The sequence below is a fragment of the Miscanthus floridulus genome, chromosome 7 (genome assembly GCF_019320115.1).
Source record: "Miscanthus floridulus cultivar M001 chromosome 7, ASM1932011v1, whole genome shotgun sequence".
Lineage (NCBI taxonomy): Eukaryota > Viridiplantae > Streptophyta > Magnoliopsida > Poales > Poaceae > Miscanthus > Miscanthus floridulus.
This window is the reverse complement of record NC_089586.1, coordinates 94,351,959-94,372,423: the sequence shown is the minus strand read 5'-3', so window position 1 is coordinate 94,372,423 and position 20,465 is coordinate 94,351,959. Positions and strand designations below refer to the sequence as shown.

At 48.0% G+C, this 20,465-nt stretch overlaps 1 protein-coding gene and 1 long non-coding RNA gene across 4 annotated transcripts; both read left to right on the top strand.

Annotated features, from left to right (window-relative positions):
* Positions 1–1,239: 1,239 nt before the first annotated feature.
* Positions 1,240–12,255, top strand: LOC136463857 (uncharacterized). Of its 3 annotated transcripts, none has more exons than XM_066462832.1 (5): positions 1,240–1,423; positions 5,052–6,546; positions 6,941–7,705; positions 7,833–8,043; positions 11,699–12,255. In XM_066462832.1, the coding sequence occupies exons 2-5, from the start codon at positions 5,182–5,184 to the stop codon at positions 12,076–12,078; spliced, it is 2,721 nt and encodes a 906-aa protein (XP_066318929.1). In that variant the 5' UTR covers positions 1,240–1,423; positions 5,052–5,181; the 3' UTR covers positions 12,079–12,255. The 3 variants fall into 3 exon arrangements, with proteins under 3 accessions (XP_066318929.1, XP_066318930.1, XP_066318931.1); XM_066462833.1 differs by having other exon boundaries at positions 5,041–6,546; XM_066462834.1 differs by lacking the exon at positions 11,699–12,255 and adding an exon at positions 8,240–8,612.
* Positions 12,256–16,339: 4,084 nt separating this feature from the next.
* LOC136463856 (uncharacterized) lies at positions 16,340–17,573 on the top strand. The gene is made up of 2 exons (XR_010761105.1): positions 16,340–16,858; positions 16,983–17,573. It is a non-coding gene; the product is annotated as an uncharacterized lncRNA (long non-coding RNA).
* Positions 17,574–20,465: the final 2,892 nt, after the last annotated feature.

The window sequence follows — 20,465 nt, the reverse complement described above, 5'->3', positions numbered from 1 at the left end:
TGACGTGACCGATCATCCTATATATTTTAGGCCGCGCTTACTTCCGAAATTTTTTTAAGCTTTCGGCTACTGCAGCACTTTCGTTTGTATTTGGTAAAAATTATTCTATTTAGGTTTAAAAGATTCGTCTCGTTAATTACAGGTGAACTGTGCAATTGGTTATTCTTTTTACCTACATTTAATGCTCCATACATGTGCCGCAAGATTTGATGTGACGAAGAATTTTGAAAATTTTTAGTTTTTGGGTAGGATCTAAACCGAGCCTTACTATGACTGTACGGTGCGTTGCAACCGGAAAATTATGGCATTAACTTTTCAATTATGATCTATTTTTTTTTCATCCTGTCAATCACGACGTCGTCTTCTATGTTAGCCCTCGTTTAGTTCGCGAAATTTGGATTTTAGGGTTACTGTAGCACCTTCGTTTTTATTTGGCAAATAGTGTCCAAACATTGACTAATTAGGCTTAAAACGTTCGTCTCGCAATTTCCCACCAAACTGTGCAATTAGTTTTTCTTTTCGTCTACATTTAATGCTCCATGCAAGGGCCATAAACATTCGATGTGACAGGTACTGTAGCAACTTTTTGGATTTTGAGGTCCAACTAAACAAGGGCTTAATTTTCTTTTTCCCTCCTCAAACATCACATTGCTTTTTATTCTGGGTTTCTTTCCTTTAATTACGCCGGTAGGGAAGCGAGGCCTGTTCGGTTGGTAGAATTTTAACTGAAACTGGCTGAAAACACGGTTCTGGCTGAATTGTTGTGAGAGAAAAATACTGTTCCGGCTAAAAAAAAAAAGTCGAACAAACTAAATATAGGGTAAGCCGAACAAAGTCTATAGGAAAAGTTTTGTTGTTACATGTGTTGAGAGGTGTTTGGTCAGCATATAACCGTCGACTCCATATGTTAGGCCTTGTTTAGATCAAGTTTTTTCACTCTCTTTCCATCACATCAAATTTTTGGACACAGTATTAAATGTAGATAAAAAAATAACTAATTACACAGTTTAATCGTAAATTACGAGACGAATCTTTTAAGCCTAGTTAAACCATGATTAGACAATAATTATCAAATATAAACGAAAATGCTACCGTCTCAGATACTAATTCGTAACCCCGTTAGTTGTGAGAGATTCAATCACTGCGGAGCGATTCCAGTGCCAGGGTCCGAAGCGCACTGCGCCCGACACGACGCTCGCGTTTCCGGTTCCGAACCCGCCGCCCCCAGTACTCCTCCCCTACTCACCCCTGCCGCCCTGCGGTTCCTCCTGCTAAAGCAGCCGCCGCTCGCTCGGTCGCTCCGTGTCGTCTCCGTCCAAAGCCCTCGTTCCATCCCCGTTCTCTGGCCGCACGGCTCGGGAGCCCCTCTTCGGCGGCGACGCCGATTCGGTGTCACCCGGGTGCGGCGACGCTCCACTTGTAGGTGAGCTGGCGAGCTTCTAATCTTCCCTGCATGAATGCGGTTATTTCTTTTTTTATATGTTATAAAGTAAGTTGCTTCTCGTTCTAGTAGTGGAGAAGCGGCTTAGGGGACTAGCTTTTGAGGTACTGAAGTTTTGAACCATCGGTGCCGCAGCCATGGTTTTTAGCGTTTTTTTTTTGTGCCTAGCAAGCGGTTTGGATGAGTTTTATGTGGTACGTGCAGGCGGAGTTTTGGTGCGTGGGTTTTATTTGGCAAGGTTCTGCAGTTAGTTGGGTGTAAATGAAAAGATACTCGTTTTTTTGAAATCCGGATAATTTACTGGACCGCGCTTTCAATTTTCAATTCAATTGTTGTGATCGCGAGCTCCTTGATTTTAGTGGGAGTTTCAATTTTTTGTCGGATTACTTTTAAGTAATGAACTATCAAAGGCTGACCTTGGTTCATCGAGTGATCGTTTTTCTTGATAAAGCATTCCAAATGGAAGATGCTGATCAAATATGTCTTATACTCCCTTCGTTCACGTATACAAGGGGTATTTTATCTTCGACCTGGCCTTCAAAGTTAGTCTTTGATTATTATCTTCTCACAACATAATGACATATATCGTTTATAGGTAGCAAACAAATACAGTTCGAAAACATTTTTGGAATATGTAGTTTTTTTTTTTACAATAAACGTATACTTATAGTTTCACAAACGGATGGCGAAAAATATATACAACCTTTTAGTTCAGGAATTTTTTTAGTACAACTCAAGTACAGCCATGCATCTAGACCACATCTAATGCATTATGAGCTTTCCATCCGTGTGATTTTAAAACTTGGGATTTTGACTTGTATTCAAATGGTTGTGTATGTAGCAATACTCTTTCACTTTTGTAAAACAAATTACGCCTTAACAAAGGGACAGGACAGGAGTACTTCCTCAATCCACAAATCTAAGGACTTATGTGATTTTTAGGACAAACTATGCAAAGAGGCAAAAATCTCATGCCACATGAGGCAAACTCCTTACTGTCCAACTCTTGATTGGCTACTTATCAATTCTTATATTTGTGGACAAAATCTCTTATATTTGTGGACGGATGGAGTATCTATGATCTGCTCATGTAGACACTACAAATCACACTATAACACCACTCCTACAGCTGGACCATAGCAATAATTATCCTCACACAAGAAATTGCTTAATGCCACTGATACTATTCTACATACAGAGCGCAATGCAAAATTTTCATTGCTTCTTGATTGGATTTATGCATTGCTCCAATCTCTCTCTTCTTTCAACTCCCCTCCACCTTGGCACTAGTCCTATTTAAAATATTTATCATGTAATAGATGCTATGTGCATTGTTGACCAGGACCCAACTGCATTAGAGGGCATGAAGGTGCTGATCGCGTTCACTTTCTTCTCACATTAAATGCTATTCAACAATTTTGACCCTGTACACCACCAGTTCACATGACTTGCTTGATCTTGTCAGGTGCTTAGATTCCCTGTATCGACTTTGATGTAGTACTTGGCATCCTCATGTTCCAAAGTTTCAAAATGGTCTTACAGTCAATGGGCTCATTTTATAGTCTAAAAATGGCTTCTGTTTTGTGTTTTCTTATGTGGTCCTTGTGCTGCAAATGTTGTTTTCTGCGCATCCATGCCTTTCCTGTGCATCAAATCCTCTTTCATTCATCCATGCTGTCACACTCTTCATGTTAACAAAATAACTAAATTACATGGTAGATATCAACCATTTCATGCCACACTTCATAGATATATGATTCTTAGTTATGTAATGTTAACTCCATGGCAATAGGCAATTAAGCACACTGCGAGCATACTTTAGAACCAGATACATTTATTCTTGCTACCGGATCTGCATTTTTTCCCATTTCGGTTTCCAAGTATCTCATTTTCTGCACCTCATATTCTTTTCATGAACTCCTAGATACTCCCTCTGTCCCTGATAAATCAATTTCCAGAGTTGTCTTAAGTCAATCTTTTCTACGTTTGACCGAATTTATATAGAAAAAAATATAAATATTTGTGACGCCAAATGATCACATTATGAAAGTATAGTTTATGGTGTATCTAATGATACTAATTTGGTGCCATAAATCTTAGCGCTCTTTTCTATAAATTCGGTCAAACTTAAAAACGTTTGATTTAAGACAACTTTAGAAGGGGAGCCTTGGCGCAGTGGTAAAGCTGCTGCCTTGTGACCATGAGGTCACGGGTTCAAGTCCTGTAAACAGCCTCTTGCAGAAATGCAGGGAAAGGCTGCGTACAAAAGACCCAAGTGGTCGGACCCTTCTCCGGACCCTGAGCAAGCGGGAGCTTCGTGCACTGGGGCTGCCCTTTTTTTTAAGACAACTTTATTCAGGGGCAGAGGGAGGTTCTGGTGAAAAGTTATTGCTAAAAATTCTGATAGTATTACAATTGTTGATTAAGGTGCCATAGTTATGTTTTTGGTGTTTGAAGTACAGAAATGTATCTGTGATTTGTCATCTTCTTGTTATTCACCTTTGTTTGGTGTTGTTAGAAGGGTATGCCAATTTTATGTTTTTATTAATTTGTATTTGTATCACTGAATTTACTCTCCCCGGACAGGGAATTGTGAAACAGAACAGCACACAATATTTTTCTTCTTTACCTGGAGCAGTGGATCCATAATGATGCCACCTGGACATGACATCTCTAGGCATTTATCCATTCAAAGCAATCTAAACTGACTAGACAATATTATATTTGCATTGCCTTGAATGTGGATTGGAATTGATTGAAGTAGTTTCTTTTGACTTTGTTTGTTTAGTATAAACACTAATAATACTTTTCTACTTTTCTCATGGGAGTCAGTCGAGGAATCGAGGTCCTTCAATTTTTTTAAGTGTCTTATAAATATAGAAGTTGAAAGGACCGAGTTCAATAACAATACGCATGATAGGCTAGGGTTAGCACCAATTGAGAAAAGCTTGTTCAACACCAGCTGGGCTGGTCTGGTCATGCCCATTGTCCGATGGAGACCTCTAGAGGTACCGGTGCATATCGGAATTCTATGCTGCGTTGATAATTTGATAGGGAGGATTTGGCTGAATGGACATGGGAGGTGGCAGTAAAATGGGACTTGAATGATGGAAATTACTCGCTCTCTCTTAACTGTTTACCACAAACACTAGCTTTTCTCTCTGGTGACAAAGCAAGTGTGTGTTTGTGATATACACTCAAGAGAGAAGTGATTTCCAACAGAATATACCCATAGATCTGTCCTTAGGTAGGAGTGCGTGGAAATCAGCTATCCATGTACTTGAAGCATGAATACTTGAATAGCTTTAGATCCCCTCATGTATATATAGACTTTTTCTCTCTTTCTTTTACCTTTTTGGGGGTGGCTCATGTGGGTCTGAGCTCTAGCCTACCCCAACTTGCTTGGGACTTAAATGCTTGTTCTTGTTGTTGTCTTAAATATAGAAGTTTTGTAATTATATGTGTATTGAATTCTTTTACACTCAAGTTAAAGAATGTTGTTAGCAGATTTTTCTTAGCTAATAAAAGAAATATGATATTTTAAATGATTGGTTTATAATGTGCCTTCCTACCATTGACATCTGTGCTCTTTGCATCAGTTTCTGTCTAGGAGAAATATTGGCCAGTTTACCAGTGCTTATACTTTGAAGTGAGGTGCATACCAAAACAGAGTGAACCAAACTGGCGGGGAAATCTTGTTCATGGCAACAGCATAGCTTCCCTATTCCGCTACCTTCTATATGGGTAACAACGAAACCTGCAAGAAATCACATGAACATGAGAAACTTGATATAGGCAGGAGAGAAGAAGATAAAGCATCATACAGCCCTGAACTAGAAGAAGGTGAGTTTAGGAAGGATGAGCCATTTGGATTAGAAAACCTTATCCACAAGGGTATGGTTGTAAGTGTTCAAAAGTTGGGTTCATCCACCAAGGGGAGGGTCAGTACATGGCAATCAACTTCACCTGAAAGAGGTTCCCATCAAGGAGACACTTCAATGAAGAGTCAACTTGTTAATGTGATTCAATCAACTTGTCATAGAATATATTCTGAGAAACACAGCCAGAGCTATTCTCCATCTTCCCCTATTAGGTCAAAAGAAAGGCATGAGAAACGGATGCGCAACTGCTTTAGTTACCATGATTATCATCAAGTACTGAAAAAAATCGAGAAAGTTTGTTCAGAAAGGCTTGATAACCAATTGTTACATCAGAGTAAAGACCGCAAGGAATTCAATACTTTAATAAAGGAAGAGGAGTGGAAATTCTTCAAAAAACATGCTTGCTCTTATAGAGTTCACTATGAGCGTGTCATACCAACAACAAGCTATCACAGGATGAAGCTACCTAAGCTATTTTTCAGCATTTTGCTTAAGGTTTTCCGTAAATATATGCGGTCTCAGCTTATAAAATTTGTGAGAAGACAAATAAATGATAGGAACAAAGAGAAGAGAATAAGAGAACGCTGGATATTTGAGGCTACAGCTGGCTACCTTAAGAAAACGTTTGATGGAACTTCCATGACATGTTCTGGATTCAAGATGGAGAAACCAGAGTGTCATGTGCATGCTTATTCTGAAGGCAAACAAGAGCTCAAATTTTTGGACATGCAATCTCTAACTACTGAAATTGAAGCAATTGCTTCTAGTAAAGAACTTGAAGAAACCGTTACAGATAAGGACAGTGATATTTTTCAGCCAGAGCCAATTATAGAAAACCTACAATCACCAATAGAGACAAATGGAGGTGCAGAGGATGGGTTATCTGTTGATGCAACTGAAGGCTTAGTAGATAGTATGTCTTCACATTCCAATAATGCACCCACTGAGTTCAGTGAAAAAGTTGGGATGCAAGTTGCTGTCTCCTCACCACCACAAAATGAGGGGGGAAATGTGGAGAGATCCTGTTCTCGGTTCGTCACTGATAAAACATTGGTACTTTCTAAGGCAGTGGCAGCTGATTTAGGAAATGAGCCTCCAGTTAGAAAGAAGCAAAGGTGCATGAATCCTGACGATGATGCATTAGAAGGCTCTTGTTCTGGGTCCCAGAGAAATTTGCCACATGAGTCTGACTCTAATATTCATGAAACAGCATTGCACGATGAGGTATTTAGCTGGTACTCATTTTTTTCATTACTATATAATAATTAAATTTATTGTGGTCTGGAAGAAATTATCATTAACATGGACAATGGGTGGCAAGAACTTTACCTTTTCTTTTGCGCAAAAACACTGTTTTTACTATGTAGCTTGATTGAGAAGTCATGTTTCGATCATAGCGTGATTTGCCGGTGACAAATCATTCTGATGAATTAAAGCTGAACCATCAGACAAGATCTCAATGTTATCATGTTTTTTTGGTTTTCAAATGTTATTTCAGTGAAGGCAAAAATTATCAGTAGGATCTGACTGTGACAGTCATTCTTGGAACTGAACTTATTCCAGCTTAATACCAATGGAAGATCATAATCTAACATCCTTTGACATAATTTCTTTACAGGAGGAACCTAAAGCTGAAAGGCTGCCTTCAGCTAATGTGAATCAAATGGAACAGGCTGATGTTGCAGCTAATAAGGAAGTATCTAGTGGTGCAAACTCTTCCTTTGGCCAAGTCACTGAACAGCATAACATCACTGCAACTTCAGCAACATTAGTCCAACCGTCAACACAACTGCAACTTTATGATCTAACTTGTCAAAATGTTGCTCATCCGTGTCAAGAATCTGGTGTGAATACTTGTTCAATAAGCACTGGATTAGACAACCATGGGACATTAAATATTCAGCAGCAATCAGCCAACCAGACAAGCTCCATGGTTGAGCATATGCCTGAAAATGGACTCCAGTCAGATCCAGTTACCAATGGGTGTAGACAATTGCTTATGTCTAGTAATCGCACCTCTCCACCTGTTCGGGTTACCGAGCAGCAAATTTCCACCTCGCCACCTGTCCAAGTTACCGAGCAGCAAAATGCCTCTAATTCATCCTTATTAACTCCACATGTAAGACAACTATGTGGTCCCCAGACTTGTCAAACTGTTGCTCATCAGGATCAACCAGTTGGCAGGAATAGTTTTCCAGCACAAGCTTGGTTAGACAGCCCTAGATCATCAAATGTTCAGCAGCAGTCAAACAACCAGACAACAACAGGCTCCACTTCTGGACAATATATGCTTGAAAGTGGTACTCAATCAGATCCATTAGCAATTGAAATGAGTCGGCTGCTTCTGATGCATGATCTGATGACCAAGAAACATATATCTAAGGTTACTTTCTTAAACCCCTCTACTGTTGTCTGATTTCCCTATGCTCTTCAAATTCTAAATGGCACAGTGACATTGGATGCCTTGTGGTGCTATTATCTAATCAACATCTCTACTTGGATTTTGTCAGAGGCAAAAAATTATCTTGGAGTGTGAAAAGGAGCTGGCTGAATGCAAAAGGAAGTTTGATGAGAAGTTCCATAATTTAGAGATGGAAACACTGCAGAAAAAGAAGGATATTGCGATCCTCGAGGACAAAATATCTAAGCAACAGATGTTAGGGGAGACATTCCAGGTTCTACACAAGGCCTCTGCTGGAGTTGCTTCGGGCAGTCAGAGAGGTACACATTACTTGCGATCATAGCTCTTTAATGTAATAAAAATATCTTGCACACTACTATTTTCCATGAACTGTGGCTTTAGTCTGTTGTCAAAGTGCCATCCTTCAGAGATTGGCATAAGCTTGTCGTTTGCCCCATCCACCCAAATAACATATATAATTATGATTAATCAGCCCCGTCTTTTTATTAACTACAGGTCTTGTAGTCACCTGATTTTATTGAGGAATAAGATCAAGTGTATTGTTCACTAAGATCTATTGATAGTCAATAATGATGAATGCTTGCAAAGTGGAAGCCATGTTGCTAGGGTATACAATTGGTTTGGTGGTAACCCTGCATTTTGGTGGAATAATCAAAGCTGGGCATTGCTAACATGTTTTGGTGGAGTTGGATAATCAAAGCTGGGCATTGCTAACATGTTTTGGTGGAGTTGGAGAATCAAACACCTTTTTGCAGAGTAACGCATGTATTCACAACACAAGATTAGCCTAAAATATCTCCCGAAGATTTCTAGGAAATGTTTTACGGAAAAACTAAAACAAGTAGTAAGCCTTTGAAGAACTGTTACTCTGTAACTTGAGCTTATGCATATTAACTTATTAAGGATGCTGTGCTGTTTGTTTTTGGTTTTGCTAATGATTATAGGTCACCTTTTAAAATAAACTTGTAATGTTAGTATAAAAAATGACACATGAGAGGATTTGAAGCTTTTCTTCAAGGATCCAATATACGCTTCTCTGGTTGGTGCTGCGGCACCATCAAAGGCGTTGCAAGGGGTTCTCGCAAGACCTCAATAGTCTGATCATCTTAGTTGCTTGGGAATTATGGAAGCACCAAAATGCTTGTGTTTTTGAAGGTGCTAGGCCTAGCATACAGGTGCTGCTTCAATCTGTGGCCAATGAGAGTAATCTACGGTGTATGGCAGGAACCTCGCCCTTACACGAGTTCCTTGCTAGGTCGTTGGTTTGGATCCCTAGGTCCTTGGTTGTTTGAGGCTGCTTGTCATGTTTCCCTAGTTTATTTTCTAGAATGCCGTATTGACTAAACCTCGTGCGAGTGCCATGATGAAATGACACGCAGCTCTCCTGCATAGATCGCCAAAAAAAACTGTTCTTGCTTGTGAACTAGAGGAAATCCACAATTTGTGCTAATTAAATTTTTGTTCTACAGTATGACACTTGGGCGAAGTTGAAGATAAAATATCTAAATTTATTCAGTGGCATATAAAAATTTGGATTAAGTCCACTTTTGGCCCCTCAACTATCATGTTGGTCTAATTTTGACCCCCAACTACAAAACCGTCTGGTTCAGGAACCTCAAGTTTGAAAACCGTTCACTCTTGGCACCTAGATACGGTTGTGGCTGTTTCATGCCGACGTGCACCTGGTTTTGACCCGCCACGGTGGCGTTGATCGCCATGTAGACGCACGGACGGGAGGGATAAAACCCGTGTATAAAACCCGGCGCCGGCCGGCGTCCCCTACCCACCCCGGGCCCCGCCTCCCGCTCCGACCTACACCCCGACGAGTATCACCGCGCCGCGGACGAGGGCGCCGCCGACGGCGACGGTCCTTCCTCCTCCTCCCCCGCCTCTGTCCCCGCCGCAGCCGCCTTTGCCCCTGCAGCAGGCGCCCGGGGCCGCCGGGGGCACCGGCGGCGGCGGCGGCGGCGAGCCGCTGCCGTGCCCGCGGTGCGGCAGCCGAGAGACCAAGTTCTGCTACTTCAACAACTACAACGCGCGGCAGCCGCGCCACCTCTGCCGCGCCTGCCGCCGCTACCGGATGGCCGGCGGCGCGCTCCGCCACGTGGCCTCCGTGTCCCCGGGCCGCCGCAGGCCACGCCCGACCAACGCCCCAGCGGCCTCAGCAGCCACCGCCGCCGCCGCTGCCGCTGCCGCTGCCGCGTCGTCCGCCTCCGCAGCCGCCGCCGCTGCCGGGGCTGGCTGCCTTCCCGCGTGACGCCGTGACTCCGCACGAGGAGCAGCCCGCGGTGGACGGCGCAGCCTGCGCGCGGGGAGCGGGCCGCGGTGGCCGGCAGAGGAGGTGCGTCCTCCGCCCGCCGCCTTCGCCTCCGCCTGCCGTCGAAGTTCGTGGAAGAGGACTTGCCATGGCGGTCGGTGAAAATCTCCCTGCCCGCGCCGACGCAGCCCAAGACCGCCACAGAGTCGCCCAACGCCCTCCACCGCGCCGGAGCCGTGGCCACGAGCCGTCGTCACGCCGCCACCCTGCTCTGCTCGCCCACACCTGCCTTCCCATCTCCTCTGCTCCCTCTTCTCTCTGTGATCCCTCTGCTCCGTGAACGCCGCTGCCCTGCTCCACCTCGCTCGCCCTGCACCGCGCGCCGCCCTGCGCCCTCCTTCCCTCCGACTCCCTTTCTCTCTCTCTCTCTTCTTTCCCTCTCTTGCTCGCCCTCTCCCTTCCCTTGCTCTGGTTCTCGGGTGGATGGAGGGCAAGGTCGCTGCCTCCGCCCTCCCCGCCCGACCGCGACGACCTCCGTGACGTCGGGGTCCGCCTCGCCGACCTCGCGCGCTCCGTGTGCGTCTTCTTCTCCTTCCGCGGCGTCGCCGCCAACGGCCTCCTCCTCCTCCCGTTGCATCGCCGCCGCGAAGTCGGGCAACGCCTCCATGTGTTGCATCGCGTGCATGTCCGCCGCGGCGTCCGCGTAGTACGCAGCAGCAACCCCGGTGGCGTCGGGTACCGTGGTGGGCAGCAGAGGCAAGGTGACGTCATCGAGCCCAGCATCCGCGGTGGGCGCGGGCCCCACATGTCGCTGAGATGCAGGCCAGCATCCTACGTGGCGGTCAACGCCAGCGTGGCGTGGTCAAAACCGCTCAACGTCTGTCAAAACAGCCTTGCCCCCCGCCCAGGTGCTAAAAGGGAACGGTTTTGACAGTTGGGGTACCGGTACTAGACGGTTTTGTAGTTAGGGGTCAAAATTAGACCAGCATGATAGTTGAGGGGTCAAAAGTGGACTTAATCCTAAAAATTTCCATAAACCACATGTCTTGTGCTTAGCTGGCTTATTGGAGGAATGGAACTTAGTTTACCTAAATAGTAAATACAGAGCCAATCTTCAACATCTCCAATTGCTTGAATTTGTTGCCTAACTACTCTAGCCTCTCTATATGCTCTTACAACCCTCCGTACGACTATTTTTTTATCAAATCAAAAGAATAGGTGGGAAAAATTTGCACCTTTTCCTTTTGACATATGTGATTCTTCCAGAAACTGTTTGACATTTCATCTTGATGCGGCAAAGAAGTCTCACTTTATAGTCACCCCTTCATGGCACTAGCAAAGTGCAACACTGGAATCCCACATCAAGCCAAAGGGTGTAGTTGGCATTCTGGTTTTTTTTATAGACTATTTTTGCATGTAGTTACAAACTTCCTTTTGAGTTAGTATTGCATAATGTTTTGACTCTTGATTGAAATAGTTTTGATAATGAATTAGACTCCTTGCATAGCAAAAACATCGTCAAATCACGTCTCCTTTTCACTGATTCTCTTGCTTATGATAATGTACCTTGTCCTAGCTTGGATGTGCTATGTTCTCATCAGTCATTTTTGGTTGGTTTGAATAACAGATCAATTTTGTTCATACCTGTGTTACAAAAAAAGGTTCATACCTATTGATGTGTTCTCACTTTGTATCAGGTGCTCCCAGGAGAACTATGACAGAGGCAAATCAAGCATCATGGCAGCATGGTTTGCGGTTTCCTGCATCAGCAACCATGTACCAGTCACCACAACCTGCTGCGCAACCATCCACAAACAATTTCCTTAGACAGCCTTTTATGACCACCCCACAGGCTGTAGCTAACACTTTGGGCGGATCCGCCACTAACTTAACGCATGCTCCAAGTGGTGTCATGGGCACTGGAATTCCATACCAAACGCATGCTCCAAGTGGTGTCATGAGCACTGGAATTCCATACCATGCACTTCCGCTTCCACCGGATCTCCATGCCTTTGTAAATCAGATGCCACCTTCCCGTGGTGCTGCTGCAAGATACAATAGGCAGCTGCAGCTATGATTGCTCTTATGAGCACATACATCGTCCATGCAACCTGACTTCAGCTGACTTAGAAGTCATGTCTCCGCCAGGACCTTGACCAGACGGCAGTCGAACTGATTGTTGTTCGCTTTGTGCGCTGTTCACCAGATTGACATCTCTAGGTTAAAACTGAAAGCGTGCATTATGAACTAATTAGGTTCGAAAGTTTCGTCTCGCGATTTCTCACCCAACTGTGCAATTAGTTTTTTTTTCCGTCTACATTTAGTACTCCATGCATGTGCCGTAAGATTCGATGTGACGGGTACTGCGCAAAAATTTTTGGAAATAAACAGGGCCTATTTAAACAGTAACCTGTGTCATATGTCAAAGAAGCAGCAGCGGCACATGACTAAATGGGGCCTTTAGTCCCGGTGCATAACACCAACCGGGACTAAAGCTTTAAAAAAAATAATGCCTCCCATCGCTGCGTCTCGTGAGATTCGAACCCAAGACTTCATGCATTGCCTTGCGCGTAGCTTACCACCCCACCGACACAACACACCTAACAATGGATGGGATGCTTCTCTTTTAAACTAATCCATCGGGAGACCACCAACCGGGACTAAAGGATCCTTTAGTCCGGGTTGGTGTTACCAACCGGGACTAAAGGGTCTACCTTTAGTTCCGGTTTGTATTGGAGGACTTTTAGTCCCGGTTGGTGGCTCCAACCGGGAGTAAAGGTCCACCTTTAGTCCCGGTTGGTGTCTTCAACCGGGACTAAAGGTCCCCTGCCACTGTGCCGAGCGCAGTAGCCGTTGGGCAGGGACCTTTAGTCCCGGTTGGAGACACCAACCGGGACTAAAGGTCTCTCTACTCTCGAGCGCAAAAAATACCGGGACTAGAGTCCATTTTGGTTCCCTACTGGTGATTGATGCTGCCGGCACCGGCCGCCGGGCACGGCCACGGCACGGGCGGAGGCCAGTTCTCGGCTAGCTGCCAATGTCTGTCACGATCCCTGACCGCGGCCGCACGAGTCCACGACAGGAGCGGATGGCGACAAGGCGTACGTGATACGTCGTCGTCCAAGGTAACCGAACTCACAAAGCGCTCCAGCACGCGCACGTTGATCTGCTGGCGCGCCGGCCGGTCGTCATCCGCCATCCCTGGGAGTGGCCCAGCGCCTCCATTAATGGCCGCGCGCCGCAATGCATTGCCACCACTAACCGAGTCCGAGCCACTCCAGTGCTCCACTCCACCGCTGCAACGTGCAGCTAGCAGCTCAATGGGTAGGTAAGGGAGGAGGTAAGCACCGCGGCCTGATGAGCTGTGCGCCCGAGCACGAGCAAGCAGGGTCTCCTCCCCTCCCGTCCCCAGACCTCAACTAACCCCAGGAATTCAAGGTAGCTTTCGAGAGGTGATGGATGATGCAGACCCGCGCGTGGAAGAATCTGTGCTGTATGCATCGGCCGGTCGGTCACTGGGCCTGCGGACGATTGTTACGTATTCTTTGCTCTTTGGTTATATGTTTGCATACATACGCCACTCGCAGCAGGCAGCCGATGGCGATTGGGTTTGGTGGCCGTCGATCGACGCAATAAAAACACCGGGGACGGCCTGGACACTACTGTATCATGCATCATCACTGCCAGTGCCAAGAACCAACTCAGAGGCTCCACAGGGGCGAAAACACTCGTTATTATGCCTACAGGCTATATGGCGTCCACTGTGACACACTGTTAGATTGATCTCTAACCTAACTGAACGCAACGGTTTAGTTGGGCCTTTGATTTGCGCTCTGATCAGGGGCGCCCAGCCCACCATAGCTGGAGGGCCCCTGTCACCCTGAGCTCTAAAAAGAGGTGGGGCCGGCGGCTCTAATCACGAGGTTGACCTGAGCCGACCTCCCCACCGACAAACCCTAAACCCGATTTAAGTGAGGGGCGCGGCCAGTGACGGGAAGTACCTCCGCCACAGCACTGCGCCGTCGTCATCTTCACCGCCGGCACCGCATCTCCGACACGTCTTCCCCAACCGTCGCTGCCCGTGCGCAGACTACATCAACGAACCCGGTGGCGGCCTCCGAACCCTCCCCCTCTGCCGTGTCAGGTTCGGTACCTTCCCCCTTCCCTCTCTGTCTCTTTAGTTTTACAAGCACTATGATGTACAGCGTCTATTTTATCCCGAATAGAATCAGTCTATGGCTAGATCTATGATCCTAGTGTTCATACAGTTATAACACACACTTCTTCGATTCAAAGCACCAGCAGTCATCTTTAGGTGCTGTGCTGATGATGAGCTCACGTGTTTACGAATACGACCGATCAGATCCATTGCTTAATCAGGAGGCTTAGCTAGGCGACCTGGCAACTTTCCTTTGCCATGGCATCACGAACGTAACGTACACGTGTTAATCATCCCGGGCCAGCGTTTCTCGAGTTCCTCCAAACGCGTGTGGAAACTTTCCGACGGCAAAGTCGTAGTCCAGTATCTTTGTAGCTAGCTCCTCTGTATGTAGCCCAATTACTGCATGCGTTTTTTTTCCCGGATCATCGCTACTACTTTTCTACTTACAATCATTTCTCACTGTTTGCAGATCACTGTCAGAGCCATCGCAATCGCAAGGGGTCGAGGCCGAGCCGTCCTGGAGGTCCCTGAATTCTGTTGCTCGGTCTGTTCATCGTCATCAATTGCCTTGCCGTGCTGGCCTTCATGAGTCTAACGGGCGCGGCTCGGCTCAGCTATATCAGAAAGCGATGCGCAGGCTACTTAGGGCATGTTTGGTTTCAAATAAGTCACCTACTTATAAGTTAAAAAGTGAAATAAGTGACTTATTTTGCTAAACACCACCAACTTATAAGTCATCCATGCTTATAAGTTTTAAGTTGGTTCACCACTGCTTAAAACTTATAAGTCACCCTTTTTCGCATGTGACCCACACCTTTAATGAGCTTATAAGTCATCTACAACCAAACATGCATGACTTATAAGTCACTGGTTTTCAATCGCCTGACTTAATAAGTCACCTGACTTATGGAAACCAAACATGCCCTTATAGACTTTTTTGAGCAAACCGGCTCCTCGACTTAAGGGCATGTTTGGTTCCAAATAAATCACCTACTTATAAGTTAAAAAGTGAAATAAGTGACTAATTTTGCCAAACACCACCAACTTATAAGTCACCGCTGCTTATAAGAAATAAGCTGGTTCACCCCTGCTTAAAACTTATAAGCCACCCTTTCTGCGTGGGGCCCACACCTTTCACTTAACAGGCATGAGCTTATAAGTCATCTACAACCAAACATGCATAACTTATAAGTCACTGGTTTTCAGTCACCTGACTTATGGAAACCAAACAGGGCCTCGATCATAGCTGTCAATTCCTTTATTTATACCAACCGTACTCCAGCTACTCCATTTTCCCCTTTTATTCAGCCAAAATAGCTGTCAATTCCTTTGCACCAGATATATAGCAAGAAATAAAATCAAGTGAAGAAAATTGAGATCCGACAATGTATATATTTTACTACACCAGGTAGGAGCCAAAATAAATAGTAGTTTAGCAGTAGGGGTTCAAAAGGCTAGATTAAGGGTACGTTCTTGGTCAAACTGCCTTGCTCAAAACTCTAAACGACAAAGTTGAAGCGAGCTGATATTTTTATAGGGCAGATTGGGTCAACAATTTCTGTGGAAATTAAATGTTCTTGTGACCTTATCTGAATTCTTGGGTCCCGTTCGCTTGTCTTATTCAGTCAGAACAATATTTTTCTCTCACAACAAATCAGCCGGAACAGTGTTTCGAAAACGAACAGGGCCTTGGTGGGAAGGCAAGGGAGCATGGACGCACGCCTGGACATCATGGTTGGGACTTGGCTGGCTACTGCTCTCTCTGTTGCAGGGGACTAGTAGTTGGAACCAACTTTCAGCAGTAGTTGAGCAATAGCAATCTGATCCAACTTTAGGTCAACCAGAAGACATCCCCTTCTCACGAGTCTTACCAGAGAGATAGATATATTAATTATATATAACATATAATACTGCATCATCTCTTAGGGCTAATTTGAAAGTAAGGAGAGGCACACCCAGGGATGGAAAACCCCTCCATGAAGAACAAAATAATTATTCAAATTATTTTCCCATGGATTTCTCATCCTGGAAGAAGTAAGGGATCAAGAAGATTTGAGTTTCCAAATTAGCTCTGGGTCTTGCGCAACGGACTAGCCGCTAGCGTTAGTACGTTCTTGTTTGGTAGATGAAAGGAACACATGCCTGACTTTATCGGCTCTGCTCACCAGCCAAGCAACTGTTAGCAGCATGATTTAAGACTGTCTCCAACGATACGTACCCAAACCGAGACCCATTCACCGATTTAGGTCACGCACAGTGGCCCGAGTCCGGCACCCAGAACAGGTCTCCTCCAACAGCGTATGCAAAAGTAGCGATTGCAATCCCCCGCCGCGACCTCCACCGCAAGCACGCACGCGAGCACGCAACCTCCGCCGGCAAGCACGAGCACGCCGGCAAGCACTAGCAGCAGACGAGCAACGGCGGGCAAGCACAAGCACACCGGCCTTCACGCGCACGCCGGCAAGCACGAGCACGAGCAAGCCGGCAAGCACGACCTCCGCCGGCCTTCTTCTCCAGCTCGCAGGAGCCCGAATCGAGCCTCTCGGCGCTCGAATCGAGCTTCCCTGCCTCCGAATCGACTTTCCCCACCGCCGAATCGAGCTTTCCCGTCCCCAAATCGAGCTCTTCTCCACCACTCGCGCCGGCCGCCAGGTGCCTTCCATGGCCGCCAGGTGCCAACCTTTTTTCCTGCTCGGTTTGTTGCTTCTCCAACCAGCCATACTACCACTTCTTCGCAAGTTCGCATCCAAACTCTACCTCCCACCTGCACTGAGACGAATCCGCTGCTGAATGTGTGTGCAATTATTGGGCCGTGGCAGGTGAGTGAGGCGCTGCTGGTATGCATGAGCTAGGAGGTGGTAGGCAACAACCATACGAGGGCGAGCAGCAGAGCAGAGGCCCACTGCGCGTTCCGCGCCGAGCAGCACCGCCCAATCTCACGCAGGGGAGGGATTTGTGAGCGCGGAAGCACTAATCTTCGACGCAGAGGCGGCAGTAGCCATGCCGGAGTCCTGGAGACCTGCCGAGGCGAATGCCTCCTCGCAGCCGGCGGCAGGCACGTCCGGCCCCTCGGCTCGGAGCCAGGGCAATGGTGCCAAGGGGCGCGCCAAGGGGGAATCCCGCGGTGCTGCGGAGGCGACGGCGACGGCGACGCGGGTGCCGTTCCACCATCGGGGATTTGCGTAGTGAGGAGAGAGGCGACGCTTTTTTGGGTTTCCTTTGCGCCGGTAGCCAAAATGCGTCGTATGAATGGGTGATCCGTTGGAGCCGATAATATGACAGGCAAAGCACTGTGCAAGACTCATTTTTGGGTTTGGATAGCTTCGTTGGAGTCAGTCTACAGAGATGGGATACACTATGTGGTTCGTCTTGACCATATATAGCCAGAAGCAAGAATTCAGTTGCCCATTCTCTGCTTAATGGCCTCCATTGTATTGGGGATTATCATACTGCCTTGCGGCGAGATTAAGACATAATGATGCATGTTTACCAACACGATCCGTGATTAGTTGCATATGGCAGCTAATTAAGGACACATGCATGGTGTACCTTACAGTTGAACATATTAATATTTCTTTCTGCACCTACCAATAAAATAATTTTTGCGCCACTGAACTTAATTTCATCGACATGTTTGTTAGAAAGCAGAGCGAGAGAAACAAGCGAATGATGCAAATTGTCGGTGTTTTGGACCGGCGGGCCCTCAATCAACTAGTGAAAATGTACTGCGTGTCCCTAATCCTGGATGGTGATGCAAAGAGACACAAGGTTTATACTGGTTCAGGCTATAGGTGCCCTACGTCCAGTCTGAGAGATCGATCTTGTATTCCTTGCACCGAGGTGCTTGTAGTAGGGGTTTACAAGCAGGGCGAGAGAGGGAGCTAGTCCCAGATCTCTGCGTGGAGCGGTGTGGGTTGCTTGAGATGTTGATCTCAGGCAGTGCGGAGGAGTGTGCGTATTACAGAGTGTTGCGCGTTGCTTGCGCGTGTGTGCGTGCGATGTCTCCGTTTGTGCGTGCGTCCGTGCCTGTGTTCGTGTGTCTAGAAACGGCCACAGTCACTCCCTTTTATAGTTGAAGGGGGGACAGGGGCGATACATGTGTTCGTCACGCGGCGTTTTGTGAGCGGAGGTGGTGTGTCCGAGCCCTGTAGCTTGTCACCGTGGCAGCATGGTCGACGGAGCGGTCTTGTCTTTGATATACTGGAGCGACGCGCCGGTCACGCTCGATCTTGTGCGACGTGGGAGCTCCTGTGATAGCTTGACGCAGGGCATGGCACGTGCTGTGGACGACGTGCCGGTCGCTGTATGTGCAGAGGCCGAACCATCGTGGGGGGCTCGGCGGGCGCGAGTCCCGAGGCTATAGGGGTGCGGAAGCGGGTAGCCGAGGCTCGGAGAGAGCAGTTGGTCTTGTGCGCTGATTCCGAGGCTACAGGGACTCGGACATGACTCTCCACGCTGCGCTGTCCTCGGAGCAGGTGGGGTTAGGCAGCACAGTGCAGCACGGGCGTTGGTCATGGGCACAGCGCCGAGCACAGCGACTGGTAACCCCCGCCCCGTCTTGTCCCGGACGGCGTGGCGTTGATGTGACTCCCATCTCGTCGACCACTCCGCTGTACCAGGCCGTCGTTCGGCTGATATCGCGGGAGTGGTTGGACGCGCTAGTTGGACGTGACGTCTCGGTTGAGGCGGCGGTGACGGGGTAGCTGTCGAGCCGGCCTCGAGCGAGTCGGAGAATCGGTACCTCGTCCGAGGCCCTACGTGTGGGGCCTCGAGCGAGGCGAAGAATCGGCACCTCGTTCGAGGCCTTACGGGCGGGGCCTCGAGCGAGGCGGAGAATCGGCACCTCGTCCGAGGCCTTACGGGCGGGGCCTCGAGCGAGACGGAGAATCGGTACCTCATCCGAGGCCCTACGTGCGGGGCCTCGAGCGAGGCGAAGAATCGGCACCTCGTCCGAGGCCTTACGGGCGGGGCCTCGAGCGAGGCAGAGAATCGGCACCTCGTCTGAGGCCTTACGGGCGGGGCCTCGAGCGAGGCTGAGAATCAGCACCTCGTCCGAGGCTTTACGGGCGGGGCCTCGGGCGAGTTGGGATACTATTCGAGGTGGGCCGGGCGGTCCAGCCGAGCCTCGGACAAGGTGGGGGTTAGCCAGTAGTTGTCTCTTGGCTTCGATTGTTACAGGGTCTAAGCGATTTTTTCGGTTTTTGCTTAGGGGACCCCTTTTTATGGTACCCGATAGTAGCCCCCGAGCCTCGGGGAGAGTGTGAGCGCTCTCCCTGAGGTTTTGATGAGACTTGGCTCGGGGCAGCTCCTGGCGGAATGGTGTTTCATACTTGAGGCCTCGGTGGGTGCGCGCGAGCGCACCCGCCGGGTGTAGCCCCCGAGGCCCTGGTGGAGTAGATTTATTCCTCCAGGGGCTTTTCTCATATTGAGCGAGGGGTTTTATCGCGTTTGCCGAGCCCACGAGTGCGAGTTTGGGTCGCTGGGTCTTGGCTTGGTTGCAGGAAGAGCCCCCGAGCCTCTGCGCGGAGCAAGAGGGCGATCAGGAGTTTCCCTGTCTTTTTTTTGTGCGGCCCTCACGCATCCTTTTTGTTCGAAAGGAGGGGTGGAGTATGCCAGACTACCCTCGGTGGGCGCGAGCAGTGACACCTCCGGTGAGCTGTTATCGGGTAAGTCCAAGTGGAGGCCCGTGCCCCATTCGATAGGGGTCAGCTGGCGGTCCAGAGACGCACTCCAAAAGTACCAGAGGGCTTCTCTAGTGGGTCCCAGGGCCGTTCGATGGGCCCCAGGGGCTCGGTGCCTCCCTGCGGTGGGATCCCATTCAGAGACCTCCTTGCTGGCCTCGGACACGACTTAGGGCATCCCGAGCGATCGCTTCCTCAGGCCTCGGCCATGTACGGGCTCGCCCATAGTCATCCCTGACTCTGTTGTCCTAGGGCGGCTGTTGAGACCCTCGGGGGCCCAGCCTTCGAACCCCTGGACCGTAACGGGCTCGGTGCCTTTTTATTGCGTTTTGCCGAGCCCCCGAGAGCGAGTTCGGATTGCTGGGCCTTGGCGTGTATGCAGGAAGAGCCCCCGAGCCTCTGCGCGGAGCAAGAGGACGATCAGGAGTTTCCCTATGTTTTTTGTGCGGCCCTCGCGCATCCTTTTTGTTCAGAAGGAGGGGTGGAGTATGCCAGGCTACCCTCGGTGGGCGCGAGCAGTGACACCTCCGGTGAGCTGTTATCGGGTAAGTCTGAGTGGAGGCCCGTGCCCCATTTGATAGGGGTCGGCTAGTGGTCTAGAGACACACTCTAAAAGTACCA